Raw genomic sequence first — 15,865 nt, 5'->3', positions numbered from 1 at the left:
TCACGAGAGTAAGCCTAAAATTTCTATCAACAAATAATCTTGAGGTTAGTCTCCTTCCATTGCATGGCCAAGACAGAAAGCCATGTCTCAGATCCATAACTTATAGCCAAAGGAGGAGTAAGAGGAACCTGTGCTTGAGATGTAGTTAGAACAATTGGCAGTGGGATAGTGGGTGAGAGATGTTGAACAGTAAGGCTGTCGGGATTGTGGCAATCGGCCTGTGGCCTCATCAGTAATATCATCACAATGGTGAGGTGGTCGACGCATACAGTTGACAGTTCCTTGATCAAGACAACATGAGCCAAACATGACGATATCATTATCAAATGCAAGGACTTTGGTAGCCTCCATTAACTTAGTGATTAAACTTGGAAAGATGTGATGAGAAATCGTATGCACAGTGGCTGCTAGGTTAGGCATATGGCTTATAGGTCTTACATCAATAGGAAACTCCTTGAGGACACAATATATCAACAAACGCTTATCACATGAAACAGGTACGATCATGCATGGATGACATAATATTTGCGGATAAATTGAAACCACAATGCAGGCTCCAAAATGAGGTGGCTGAACATAATGATCTTGCACCAGTTGTCCAAAACCTATCCATGATTTGGTAAGATAAGGGTGGCAGCCACATCGGTATTATAAATAGTCATTAACCTTCCAACATTTGTCGAAATGAACATACAAAAGGGGCCATGAGACCAAGTACCATATTAATCTTTCAGGCGGTCCAGTTGAGCCACTTTATTCTTATTTTTAACAGTGTCGCTTTTGGTACTACCAATGGGTGCATAAAACTCCTTAAACCAAGCCGTATTAGTTGTTGATCCCAAAGGGGAATCTATAAGTATAAACAGTTTGTAGAAGGAGGATGAATACAAATAGATAAATTTTACATTTTAAATTCAATTATTGATTAGAGAACCAATATGGAATTTACAGATTGTTGCGAAAACTATATAAGAAAAGTTCCTAATCTAAACAATCATAGAATCACTTAAACTTTTTCTTGCATAAAAGAATAAAAACAAGGGAGAAAAGAATAGAGGAAGAAGAAGGTGTAACTAAGAAGATTAGACTTCTCAGCTATTTATACCCGCCGTATTAAATACACCTCCGAGGGTACAATCCACGTGTCAAGAGATTAGTAGAATGCTTGTCCTTGTTCTTCAGATATGGCAGGATTTTGGCCGCAAATGAACAATACCTTCCGGTAGTTGGTAAGCACGTTTTGAGATATAAAACTAATCCGTACTTGTACCTTTTTCTGGTCAAAGCATGGGGTATGTCCTTTTGTGCAAGAGAGTAAGACAATAATAATCCTGATGCATAAGACTCTGATCAACTATAGAGATGGGTCGTTGAAGATCCCTTCAGTTGTAGTTTAGTCTTGGTCAAATTCCACACTTGATGTAGACTGTCATGGTACCACTGAATGTTAGACCCCATAATTCCTATTTGTAAAAGTAATGAAAAATCTACAAGTATGGAAGTCTGGAGACCCGATGGAAGACAGAGCTAAGAAGATTTTAAGTGTTGAAGACAAACCAGAGATGCAATGAAAGGTACAGAGGTGCTATGAAGACCAGAAGCACTTAACATGATAATCATCTACTTTTGAAGAAGTTCATCAGATCGATGAACTAGCATTTCCATAACCCCTCTGGTTTATAGCGACTAAAGAATCGTCAAGTATCATAGTTCAATTAGATTTACTCTAAGCAAGCAGATATGTGAAGAATTCTGATTGAACACACTACCTAAAGACAGCTGGAGATGACTCAACGCCAGCTTGAATTCTGTTACACTAGATAGTTAGAGATAACTCCTATCCTTCTATGTAGATCTCTTCTCCATATTTGTCTCATAGATATCTCATACTAGATTGTTATATCTTAGACTAGATTGCTAGTACAAATAACATTCATATGTCTTGTAATTTAAGTAATCCTTCTCGTTATCATGATTATAGTGAAATTACTTGAAAGCTTCATACTTTCTTCAATATTATTAAACTATTCTTCAATTTCTTCATTGATCCAATAGATTTAGATTTTTAAATATAAATCTTCGTGTTATATTGAGAGATCTGGGATCAACAATTGGTATAAGAGTAGATTGATTGATTTCAATCAAAACGATCATTTGAATCTGAGTATTCAAATCTCTCAGTTTTTTTTCTCTTTTTCTCTCATTTTCTCTTCGAAAACTCTCAAATGGCCAACTGGAATTCCGCATACAATGTTGGTTCGCTCACCAAGCCTCTAACTCTTCAACGAGAAGAGTATCCCCAATAGAAGATTAGAATGATAAACTTCTTTGAGGGGATGGACAAGAATCTTTTCAGATCTGTCCTGGAAGGACCTTACATTCCCCGAACTCTAATTCCTAGAGTACCTGGAAATGGCAATATAGAAGTTGTTCCAGCATATTATATGCTAAAAGAAAAAAGTAACTGGGATGAAGATGACATCGAAAGAGTAGAACTGACAGGAAGGCCAAAAGATTGCTAATTATGGCCATTCCTAATGAGATTTTTCAATCTCTAGATTCTTGTACCACGGCCAAAGAAATTTGGGATGAGCTGGCGAGCCAAGACAAGGAAGAACCGAAGGGCCCAATGCTTAAACGAATATATAAATTTCAAAGCATTGCCTGACGAACCAATTCAAAAGACATATGACCGCTTTAACACATTAATTAATCAATTCCATAGAAACGACATTGCAAGAACTAAAGAGGAAAACAATGTTTTATTCCACAAAAGTCTCGGTGATGAATGGACACAATTGTCCATGTCTTTACAAGCAAACCAAGACTTAGATAGCTAGTCACTTCATGATGTCTATGGAATACTTGCTGCCCAAGAGCAAGATATTCTAAAGAGGAATGTGTCAATCGGAGGACCTCTAGCCTTAGTATCTAAAGAAAAAAGAGGTAATTAGAGGCTCCTCGAAAGAATACCACAAAAGAAGAGCAAGAAGGATTTAATCATAGAATCTAAATCAGAAGAAGAAGCCTCAGATTCTGATGATGATCTCAAAACTTTCGCCAAATATCTTGCCTTGATTACCAAACAATTCCAAAAGAACTTCGTCAAGAGACTGATAGTCCCAATTGTTCAATCAATCTTCATACAATCATCAAGAATACACAAATGGAAAATTCAAGATTATGAATCTTGAAAGAGAAAGTCAAAGAGTCAAAGTATATGTATTAGCTTCAAAGCTCACTACTATTTCAAATCTAAACACAATTAAGCTCTCTCACTCTTCACTCTATATTCTAACTTCTAGACTAAACCTATTTATAGGTCAAACCAAAACAAGATTACAAAGAATACTTTCAACAATGAATACAACAAATAAACTCTAAAACTCAAACCTAACATTCTCCCCCTTTGGATTCAAGTTTGAAAGAATTTGAACATTTTGAATCTCTTTTGAAACAATGAAGCTTTAAGCAACTTTAAGTCTTCAACAAAATTTTCAAACATTCTCCCCCTTGAATGTAGAACAAAAACAATCTTCTCCTTTCACTTTAAATCTCCCCCTTTGATATAAAACTGAATCAGCAACACACTTCAGATTTAATCTTCAAGATATGATCTTTAAAAAACTTTTTCAGATAACTTTCACTTGAACATCATCAGAAGATTTCAGCTTTCTCTTTTAAACATTCCAAACATTCTCTCTTTTAAAGATGAAACATTCACCCCAAGAATCAGATTTCTTTTTTAAAATAAAACATTCTCCCCACTTGTAATCTTTTCCAGTAAACTTTTGTTAAAATAAGATCTTCGCATTCAACTCTCCCTCGAACAATGTAGCACATAAATCTTCAACAATAAACAGCAATCGTCACATTCACTCCTTGAATCTTTTACATACTTCTGTTAAATTAAGATCTTCACATTCAACTCTCCCTCGAACAATGTAGCACATAAGTCGTCACATTCAAATCAGATAACTTCTTTAAAGTTTCAGCAATTTTGTTTTCCAAAACATTTCTTTCTTTTTCAAAAACACTTTTTTCTTTTTCAAAAACACTTCTTTCTTTTTCAAAAATATTTCTTTCATTTTCAAAGTCTCCTTTCTCATTCTCAACAGTAGTATCTAACCACTTTTTCTTCTCAGCTAACTCCTTAGCTATAACAGTATTCTTCTTTGAGCATTCTTTCTTTCTATTGCAAATGACTTTCTCTCATCATCTAAACTCTTCTGCTTAGCAGCAATGCTCTTTGAAATCTTCAAATATTTCTTCTCAGCTTCAAACTTAGCTCTTTCCAAAATAATTATCTTTTCAAATTCAAATATTTTCTTTAAAAGCTTTGTATTATTCATCTTAAGAACTTTAATCTTGCTTTCAAGAATCTTTCTTTCAGTATCAAACTTCTTTTCAGTTTCTGGAAACCTTTTTTAGCATCAGACTTCTTTTTAACATTAGAAAATTTAATCTTTTCTTTTTTTAACTCTTTTCTTTCAGACTTTAACAACTTTTCCAGTTCAACAATCCTTTTCTTTTCTTTCTAAAAAATTCTTCTAACTCAAAGTTTTCTCATCTTCATAAATCTTTGTAGTTAATTCAGAGTTATTCTTAATCAGCTCAACATTTCTTTCTTAATAATCAGATGAAAAACCTCTAGAAAGAAATTCATCTATTTGTTCCTACAAAAACTTCGTTTCTTCTCTAATAAGATCATTATCCTTTACCATATCTTTAGCCCAGCAAAGATTTGAATGTTCTCATAAAGCATTTCAGCATATTTCTCTTGTTCCTTTTTAAACTTCTTTTCTAACTCAGAAACTCTCTTTAAGTTCCTTGTTCTCTTTTTCTAACATAAAAGTCATTTCAAATACTTCAAATTGATTAAATCTCTCTTGATCTTTAAAATAGTTCAAACTTAGAGAAATTAGAAACTTAATCTAATCGGACAAACAATGCTAATTAGACATCACTTAAATCTGCCAATACAGGTTATCGGACAACAAACAAATTTGTCAACCCTTGCACAAATAGCTTATCGCCCAAGCCTTTATCGACCAACACACCTTATCGCACACTTCCCTTATCATTCATAACCCTTATCAGACAAGCCCTTATTGATTAAAAACTTTTATCGGACAAGCTTTGACCGAATTCAATCCTTATCGGACAAGGATACAAGCGATGAGCTAGGATATCGCTAAACACTTTAAGCGATAAAGAGGACTTATCGCTTAAGTCTTGATCGATTACCAAAGATACAAGATACAATGGGCGATGAATCAAAATCTCCTATAGAGATATGCGATGAGGACACTTAATCGAACAATAAGCAAAACTCAACACACGATGAGTGTTTTTATTGCTTGGTGAAGATCTTCATCATGCGATGAAGCACATTTATATTTTTTTAGAAATTGATTCAAAATTACTCGAAGATGAATAAAACTAGCACAGATTGATTAGCAATAATGCCAAAAACAAGTTGTTAATGCCAAAAACAAGTTGTTAATACCAAATTGGTCCAAATTTGATAGAATCTCAAGAACAAATTATGAACAGTCAAGAACATGAATCAACAAAAAATTCAAAATTGATGCTTGAAATAGATTCAATTATGAAAATGAATGATTCTAATCAATTCCAAATGGAAATTCGCACACAATACAATAAATCATACATCAAAATTCAAACAGATTAAGAGTTTTTGATATGAAACAGTGAGTATAAGGATGTCGATCAAGAATGTCCAAATTTTGATTCAATTTAATCCAACTCAAATCAATTTGATTCTCCAAGTTGTTGTAATCTGCTCTGATACCAATTGATAATCCCAATAAAGATTAATCAAATTTCAATTCATGATTCAAGAACACTTTAGCAATTAATAGAAAATGTAGAGAAAGTAGAATTGTAGAGAGAGTAGAATTGTAGAGAGAATAGAATCGTGGAGAGAGAATTCTTTCAAAGCTCAAATTGTATTAGATTGCTTCAAAGGTTATAAATGATCAAAGCTACTTACAAATTACAAGAAAGAAACTATTTATACTAGAACAAATTACAAGAGAATAGAAAGCTTGAATACAACCTTTTAGCACATAGCATTGAACTCAACATTTTCCCTTATAACACTATTAATACACCAACTAATTATGTTAGGAAGTCTAGTATAATTTCAAGATTTCCTCCGAGATTTGATGACTATGTTGTAGAAGGAAAAGTCAAATTTGGTTTGGAGAAGGTTGTTAATTATTCTTTCCTTATTAACGAAAACTTTTACTTTGTTTGGAATCTTAATAAATCTGTTGAACCAACAAATTATTTTTATGCTAGTAAAGACTCTAATTGGGCAACTACTATGAATAATGAGGCTTTATGTAGAAATGGTACCTGGGTTGTTATCGATCTTTCTCCAAGAAGAAATCCTATAGGGTGTAAGTAGATTTACAAAATCAAATATAAATATACCGACGAGATAGAATGATATAAGGCTAGATTAGTTGTCAAAGGTTATAGTCAGAGAAAAGGGTTATACTATAAAGAAATGTTTTCTCCGGTAGTTAAAATGGTTATTGTTTGGTGTGTCATTGCTTTGTCTGTTCAAAATAATTGGAAGTTGTGTCAACTTGATGTAAACAATGCATTCTTGTATGGAAGTTTTGATGAAGAAGTTTATATGAGTCTAACTCAAGGTTATTTTTCTCCTGATGATAAACGGGTTTGTAAACATGTTAAGTCGTTATATTGCCTAAAACAAGCTCCTAGACAATGGTATGCTAGACTCTCTGGTTGTTTGTTTGAGTTCCATGTATTTAGAGTAGTAGTGATTATTCTTTTTTTACTCTTTCTGTTGATTATATATTCTTGGTTTTATTAGTTTATGTTGATGATATAGTAATTACTGAAAATAATATTGATGATATTAACAAAGTTAAAGATTATCTGAAAACCAATTTCATGATAAAAGATTTAGGAAATCTTCAATTTTGTTAGGAATTGAATTTTAAAAGGAGGTAATGGTTTGTGTATGTCACAAAGGAAATATTGTTTAGAGTTATTAAATGATTTTAGTTATCTTGGTGTTAAACCCATTAGTACACCAATGGATATGAATCTTGTTGTGACAAATTCTGTAGGTTTGGCGTATTCAGATCTTTTTTGCGATATCAATGATTATTTGATTGTTTTATATATCTTCTTCCTACTAGACCTGACATTGCGTTTGTTGTTCACTATTTAAGTCAAGTTCATGCACTCTCCTCGTTGTTCGTATCTTAAGCTTGCTCTTAGAGTTCTGAGGTATCTAAAATTATCACATGCTAAGGGTATATGTTTTTCTAAATCTGTTGATTTTAAGCTGAATGCTTTTGTTGATGGTAATTGGGGTAAGTGTCTTTCTACTAGATGTTCTGTTACTGGATATTGTTTAATTTTGGGAGATTGTCTAATCTATTGGAGAAGCAAGAAACAAAATATTGTTTCTAGGTCTTCTGTTGAATCTGAATATAGAGTCATGGCTTCAGCTACTTGTGAAGTCATCTGGGTTCTTAATATTTTGAATGATTTACATTTAACAGATTTACCTCTGTAAATTTGTTCCAGTGATGATAAATCATCAATTCAGATTGCTAATAATCCGTTTTTTTCATGAAAGAACAAAGCATTCAAAAATTGATATACATTAAGTAAGAGAAAAATTGCAATTGGTTTATTAAAAACTGTTAAAATAATATTTTATGAGCAACTCATAAATATTTTTACAAAATCTGTTGGTGTAAATCAACATACTTATTTGTGCTCTATGTTGAACATGTTTGATATGTTCAAATCTCAAGATTGAGGGAGGGTGTTAAAAGTCTCTTTTAACATTCATCCAATCTTGACCTTTCTAAATTCATAACATCGGTTTCTATTTTTTATGGTTGATTTTACAGTATTCATAAACTGAAGGGGCTGTTTAGACTTATGAACATAGATGAGGGGTTGTGCCTCATGTTTGGAATTACTTGGGGGGTCTGCAACAAGGTGAAGGTGATCGGAGACTTTGACGCCTTCGCTTGAAGTCTAAATAGCTTTACCCAGGATGAATAGGTCACCTTCGATTAAATAGCTTTACCCAGGATGAATAGGTCATCTTCGATTCGTCAAGCGTACGAATTTTATTGTGGATGTTTGTTATAGGATACGCGGGATGCAGACTCGGTGCTTTGACATTATTGTTCTCAGGTGTCTGGCCATCAGTCACCATGATCAAGAGACAGAAGGAACAACAAGAACAAGAAGGACCGGCAACGGCTGGAGAGTGGATCGATTAAAGTTTTTAGAAAAATACCATAAAAGTGGTATCGAATGTTTTTCGTATCTCTTATTCAACCAAAAGGATCCCGTTATATAGGGATATGTGTTCAACCAAAAGGATCCCATTATATAGGGATATGTATACAAAATACGAGGCTATCTATAATTAAGCCAATGATCACCTAAAAATATGGACATAATATATACATGGTAATAGCCTCGACGTTTTGGCACACTATAACACCGCCATAACACGTTACGTTCTTTAGAACATTAGTGACAGTAACCAACAACCAGAGGTAACGTAGAACGAAATGAATTGAAATAAGAATGAACAAACAAATGGGTAAAAAACACAATTAAGAAAAAGCAAGCAACTACTTCAATAAATGAACGGAGAATCTTTATTCACTAAAATAGAAACTGAAATCACAAATAGTGATTTAAATTCTTAAAGTTAATTTGTGTACTTGATCCAAATGGTAACAACTTTGCATGATTATGGGTACACAAAACTGCACGTGACACAATTAATGGCAGATTTTTTTAAGGTACTCTTTTGGGTAAGATCGTAGGTAATTTTAAGAAAGAATAATAATTAGGATAAAATCGAAACCAAAGCTGTTTTTACACCCCTACATAACACCAAAATACAACTATTCAAACCAAAACAAAAATAACAAATTCCAACCAAACCAAGAGCAAAAGGATCTCATATCAGACCCCATATGTAACAACCAAACCACATCACACAAAACCTACTTACCAGATCACCATCACCATCGGGTTTTTGTTTCTGTTTCCATTTTATTAACTTATTGTATGGTTTCGATGCTCTTACTCAGCTCGTCCAGTTTCTTCATCCTCGTCTTCTCGCTCTCGCCCACCAGCTGCTTAACCAACAACCAAAAATACAGTCAGTAATCGTTTCTTTCAAAAACTAACCATTTATGATCATGAAAACGGGCACGGGAATGTGGTGGAATATCCCATCCGCCCAGAGTTCGATTCCAGGTATACATAACAAGTTTATATCAGGTTGATTTATTGCAGTCACAATTTGCCGGAATTGGTCCAGGCAGAGGCTGGGACACCTTCCTGGAGAAAATATAACACCAACCTCCATCAATCTTGTAATTAATTGCACTTTATCCTTGTTCTTTTCATTGAAAGCATCCAATGCTTCCTTATACTCTCTTTCCTGCCAAAAATCAAAAAGAATTCGGTCAAATACTCGTATCTCATCATACCAACTGCCATATTCAATCTTAACACTTGTTAAGGGATCAGTTTGTTTTTCAATCTTGGAAGGCCAATGTGTGTTAAGACAAGATACCTTCTTCTGGCAGGTCTGTCCCAATGGCTTCAACTCTTTGTTGACGGAATCAATCTTCTTACGAACAACTGAAACTTCTTTTTTCATGGGATCTGTTAGAGCTTCAAGTTCCTGATGATGGATTGCCATAAGTTAGTTTCAGAAAACCTCATGTGATGGCTTGTATAAATTGTAATACTAATTGAACAATTATGTACACTTAACACCACCAACTTCACACCAATCCCCATATTACCTAACACACTAGCTCTTTTTTCATCTTGAAGGCAAATCATCATCATGAAAATTGATCTAGATTCATTCAGACATTTGTGTGCTGGAAAGGTAGAATGGGTTGTGGTGGGGGTAGTTAATTTTCTTTTTGTAACTGTGTATCTGGCACCACATGGAGAGCTGATAGCACCTAGCTGGACTGAAACCATAAAAATGTGTTTTGAAAGGCACCAGATTCAAGTGAATTACCACTTGGGTTGGATTCAGAATGGCTGAATGGTATAAAAGATTGAACTTTTATGGAGATGGAGACACATATCACCTGGCTTTCATAAACAAGCCATATAACTTGCTAAAGACTTCTGGGTGGTTTCTAGTCTAAAAGAAGACATCAATTTTGACTTTTTGCATCAATTGTCAAAAAGGACATCATTTTGAACTTCAAATTCAAATGGAATGCACTGAAAACATCTATATCAAGAATCAAAAGTGGATTATTTTGGGGGATAGAGTTGGTACAATTTAGGGGGAAAAGTGGGATAAAGTTGGAGACATCGGATCTTGGGATGAAATTTTAAATCATATAAAGGAATAAATTTTCCAAGACCATTTACAATTTGAGTGGCTGATTGCAATCCAAATAGCATTCATTTTATCAATGCATATCATATAACTACAAGCAGAATTGACATAGATCTATCACAAATTTTAAACACTTCTGTTGATGTCCAGACACAATCAACCTGAACAACTACAAACCCAATTTCCCCCAAAAGAAACAATGTTATTTCAAGTTTTTACAGAAAAAGGGAGCAGAGAACAGATCTTATCATGAGAGGTGCATAAGAAACCCTAAATTTACATCTCAAAACCAACCCTTTAGATTTACAGTAAGCGACGACAGATCGAAATGACAATTTTGTTCAAGATGAAAACAAAATCAGAAAGAAAAAATTCTATGATTTCTCAAAAGAAGCCCTAATTGTTTTGCTTTGAAAAAAGAAGCGAATTTAGAAAGAAAAATAAAAGCATAGCATTTTACTTTAATTTCTTGATAACACACTGAAGAAACATTAGAACAAAGTTATGCCTTAAGAAAGGGAAGAAACCCTAATTTGGGTTTTGTAAAAAAATGAACTCTAAACACTTACGAAATCGAGCAAATCATATGCAACCCACAACCCCAAATTAAAAACCCAGAAAACCCCATATGAGAAATTCAGCGAACAAGAAGGTCGAAGGAAAAAAAACAGTCAAACCTCTTGAATAGAAGCCAAACGTCTGGTTTCTTCTTCAATACGACCCAACTGAGCTTGAACTCTTTCTTTAACCTCTAATTTTTTCTTCTCGATCTCTTCCTCTTTCGCCTTAAAAGTAGAAAGAGCAGATTTAGACATCTCTTCATCTTCTTTAGACATTAACCCACTGAAACTTAAACTCCCTGAAATTTGACCAGCCTGCATCAGTGTTTGAAGCTGCTCACTCGATTGCTTCTCTGTCTGAGTAGCCATTACTTTTTCTGGTTCTTTCTCGGTCTTTTTCTTCAACCAGAAAAAGCAAAAAACCCTCCTTCTTCCTCTAATCCCTCTCTTAATTTCTCTAATTTTTTCTGTTTTTGCTTTTCCCCCCTCTATGTTTTCGATTTATTGGTTCTTCTCTTCTTGATGGGTTAAGAAGGCAGGACTTGATGCTTAAAGTTACGAGCTGAGTTGCCCCACAAACCAAAGAGAGAGAGAGAGAGAAAAGGAACGGAAGAGGTCTTGCTAGCCTGTATTGCGTGTGTATGCATGTATGGGGATGTATGTATATGTTTACCAAGTGGAATGACCAAATTGCCCATGGATCTCCAACGGAAACATTTCGATATGAATATCCATGGAAAATTTAAAGTCGACCCCCACCACAAATTCCATGGCTTTAATATTATTACTTATTTGGTGTCTAGAGAGATAAGACACGACGAAATAAGATATTTGTTTAGTGGTGGATAAAATAGAGTAAAGTGTGGTGTACCAAATACTTATTTGAGTAAATGATTATCAAGTCCTGTTATTTTATTGGATAAATATAGTAAGAATCAAAAATCTTATATGGTAAAAGCGAGACAAAAACCATGAATCTTACCCGGTAAGTGAGGGCGACGCCTCTTACCACGGTAAGCGCTTACCGGATAAATTGTTGCATAAGATGTCGTTTTGGTGGACTAAAATCTTACCCGATATGTAAATAATAGTGTTAAATTTTACCAATAAACACTTACCGGGTAAGTGTTTGGTAAACGACCCGTAAGTAAAATAACTAATTTATCTTAATAAGTGTTTATATATTTTTTATTAATTTATATGATATATTAAATTATCTATATTATATTATAAAACATTTGACAAAAACTTTTAAAAACCATTTTTATGTATGAAGTACTGTTTATTGATTCATATAACTTAAAATTCAAGATTACAAGTAATTTTACGTAAGTACAATTTATTAAAGTTTCATTCTTAAATTTGTGTGACTAACTGTTGATAAAAATAATCAAATACAGGATAAACATTAATTTTAAATATAAAAAATCTAAAATACAATTAAGATAATTATTGAGTTTTAACAGAATGTTTAATTATTATCTTCATAAAAAATTATATTATTAGATAAAAAATAAATTACTTTATTATTAAATCTAAATTAAATTATAACAAAAAATGAGTTAAAGAAGTTATAAAAAAAAAAAACAAGAATTTAATAGTTAATTTGATACTAATATCGATCTATTTACTTTTCAAAATTTTATGTTATATTTAAATTTATATTTCATTCAAAAGTAAAAATATTACCGTTTTCTCAAAACCATATAAAATCGTATTATATCGATAGAGACAAAGAATAAGAACTAAACATTAAAATCGAGATTTATCTCCTTACATTATGCGAGTACCTTTCTAATAATAAAATAATTATTTTTATAATAAAATATATCATTAGAAAAGATTTCATCAAAACAATTAAAATGACATCAAAATAAAAAATTTGTGTAATTTTCAACTTTTGTATCCGTTTTCTATATTATTTTTTATTATTAATATACAATAAATTACGTAAATTAGTAAAAATATAGAAATCATATAAAAAAATTATTTTGAGTATAGTAAAATAAAAGTTTAAAAACATAAAATACAATAAATAAAATTTAAAGAATCAATAAAATATAAAAATTATACCTATTTGATTTTTTAGAAGAGAACTAAGTTTTATTTTGAGGTTATATTGATAAAATATAAGTATATTCCACCATGTTCTATCTTGTTCCACCTAGTTCCATGAGGTAAGGGTGGAACAGGCATGCTTTACTTTGTTCCACCTTGTTCTTGTTTGTTCTACATAAAGTTCTTGACAAACATGGAACAGAGATCTTTGTTCTGTTATGTCATGTTCTGTCTAGTGTATCAAACACACCATGTTGGTATCAGCCGGATCTACAAGAGTTTATAGGTAATTAGTTTGTAGAAGGGGGGGATGAATATAAACACAAAAACTTTCACTTTAAAAAATTATATATTGATAAAGAAGACAAATACAAATTTACAGATTGTTTGTGGAAGAGATAAGGTAAAGAACCTATCTAAACAATCCAAGATACACACAATTACAAATAGCAAAGAGAAAAGATTTGCTACAAGAAATAAAGAAGAATAAAATTGATTTTCACTTGTTAAAGTGGGTCTTTCTCTTTTAGACAGAGAGTAGTGAGAGAAGTAACTTTATGGGTAAGTTCTTACTGAGGAAGTTGATATCTGAGAGGGAAACCACTTAGCTATTTATATCCATTACATTAAATGCAATTCAGAGGCTATAGAACACGTGTCAAGCTTTTGGAGGAAAGTTTGTCCTTTGTTCAGATTTGGCAGGCTTTTAGCCATATGTGAACAGTCCTCTTTCATAAAGTTGGTAAGTACATTAGAGTCAACGGAGTGGCTCCATACTGTACTATACTTTAGAAATGTACGGGTTTGTCCTTTGTGTGTGGGAGGACAAGACAAAAACAATCTTGCTCGACAAGCTTCATTTGATCATTGAACACTAGGATGATGCTGAAAGGTCTCTTCATTGTTCCTTGAAACTTGCGCAATCTTCACACATAGGTAAACAAGCTTGTTATCACTGAATACCGCTTCAGATCATGCTTTTGTCTTCAACATTGCTGAAGGATACATAGTGTGAGTTTTGTCTTCTTGAAGCATAACAGTCTCTAAATAATTTACAATATACGTTCAACGATCACTGAACAGACTCAGTGAAGATCGCTGAAACTGAATAACATAAATACTATACTTCGATAGATAAAAGGGGTCATCATCGAATCAATAAGAGAGAGGATCAACAATCTCCCCCTATTTGATGACGACAAAGCAACATAAAGAAAATTACTTAAGTTATAATAGTAAGAAAAATGTACAAATAAAATACATATCATTTTTAACTATTTTGGGACTTTTTTAACTAGTTTGTGAAGGATTACAAGTTCAAGGAAAACAAACATAAATATGATAATTGAAACTAAAAACATATTCACTAACTGAAAGTTGTCAGTGAATGAAAGAGAATTGGAACTCCTAGATACTTGTCCCTATTACTCTTTTCAGCGATCTTTTTCAGTCACTGAAGATTTCATTGTATATTCATCACTGGAAAATAATACAAGTCATTTATCAATACATGGTAGATCTATTACATACAGATTATACATTGAAAAAAAAGAAAGGAAAACAAGAAATTAGAAGATAGAAAGATCTCTATTCTAAGTCACTAAAGTCGATATACCTCGATACATCTTCTCCAAGCTTCTTTCGTCATAGTATCTCCTTTTATGATCATGTGATTCATCACCTCACTAGCTAGGTCATTGTCCAACCAAGACTTGAGATACTTCAGATGGTTTATTGGACAGAGGTAGAACTCAGATACTCGTTGGAAGTTGTATTCACCATCATAGTCAATGAAAATTAGTCCATACTCAGGCTTCACATGCACAATATTGGGTATGTAAGGACCCTTCGCTGGCAGTGTCAGGTTCAACTTTGAGGTATTTGGCTTCTTTTGATCCTTTAGGATTTCTTTCAAAGAAAACTTTGTTTCATGTTCATTCTTATGGGAAGGTCCATCTTCAGGATCTGAAAGGTTTCTTCTTCTTGAGGGCGACTTCTCAGGCATAGGAGGGACAATAACAAACTTGGACACCTTCTTGAAGAGCTCGTTCAGGATGTCTTCGATTATTTGCTTGTGCTTGTACTTTGAGCACTGAATGGCTTGTCATATCTCCAGCCATTCATATGACATTCTACTAGGACAGGTCGGAAGTCCTACCAATGCTAACGAAATTCCAACATTAAGCGTAGGCATAACAATTTTCTCAACTATTCTTACAACTGGAAATCTAAGTGATCTAGGTGTTACTTTACCAGACTTCGTGTCAAGAGAGTTTCTAAATGCCCTAAAGGCTGTTCAAGATTCACTAATGGAGGAGATAAATGGGTTGAAGTGTTTACTAAAGAAAAAGCAACTGAGATTCACTAATACAGATTTTACAAGATTGTTTGCGGAAAGATAAGGTAAAGAAAACCTATCTAAACAACCTTTGGTTACACACAGATCTTTAGCAAATACAAGAAAAGATAATGCTAGAAAATAAAGATCTTTTACTTAAGCAAGGAGAGGCTTGAAGTAAAAATAGGTTAGCAGAGAGATGCGCGCGTACATTCTCTCATGCATGGAGAAGAAAACACTTCTATTTATACCCAGTGCATTAAATGAACATTTAATGCAATAAGGTAGGGTATAGAGTGCGTGTCAAGCCTTAAGAGGAAGGCTTGTCCTTTGCTACAGTGAATAGTACAAAAGCACTATTCTTGAGCAAACATCCTTGCCTAAAGTTGGTGAATAAAGAGTCGACTAATCGGCTCCGTACAGTACTAACTTTAGTAAGGGTATGGGTTTGTCCTTTGTGTGCAAAAGGACAAGACAACAACAATC

The 15,865-nt window shown here is 33.2% G+C and overlaps 1 protein-coding gene across 2 annotated transcripts; it reads right to left on the bottom strand.

Moving 5' to 3' along the window:
- Nucleotides 1–8,868: 8,868 nt before the first annotated feature.
- Nucleotides 8,869–11,616, bottom strand: LOC112521177 (probable DNA double-strand break repair Rad50 ATPase). Of its 2 annotated transcripts, none has more exons than XM_025129886.1 (4): nucleotides 11,101–11,616; nucleotides 9,629–9,739; nucleotides 9,413–9,493; nucleotides 8,869–9,185 (listed from the first exon to the last, which is right to left on the bottom strand). In XM_025129886.1, the coding sequence occupies exons 1-4, from the start codon at nucleotides 11,350–11,352 to the stop codon at nucleotides 9,108–9,110; spliced, it is 522 nt and encodes a 173-aa protein (XP_024985654.1). In that variant the 5' UTR covers nucleotides 11,353–11,616; the 3' UTR covers nucleotides 8,869–9,107. The 2 variants fall into 2 exon arrangements, with proteins under 2 accessions (XP_024985654.1, XP_024985655.1); XM_025129887.1 differs by having other exon boundaries at nucleotides 8,869–9,182.
- Nucleotides 11,617–15,865: the final 4,249 nt, after the last annotated feature.

This window comes from Cynara cardunculus, assembly GCF_001531365.2.
Source record: "Cynara cardunculus var. scolymus isolate 2C chromosome LG 11, CcrdV1, whole genome shotgun sequence".
Taxonomy (NCBI): domain Eukaryota; kingdom Viridiplantae; phylum Streptophyta; class Magnoliopsida; order Asterales; family Asteraceae; genus Cynara; species Cynara cardunculus.
This window is presented reverse-complemented; position numbering and strand designations above follow the sequence as displayed.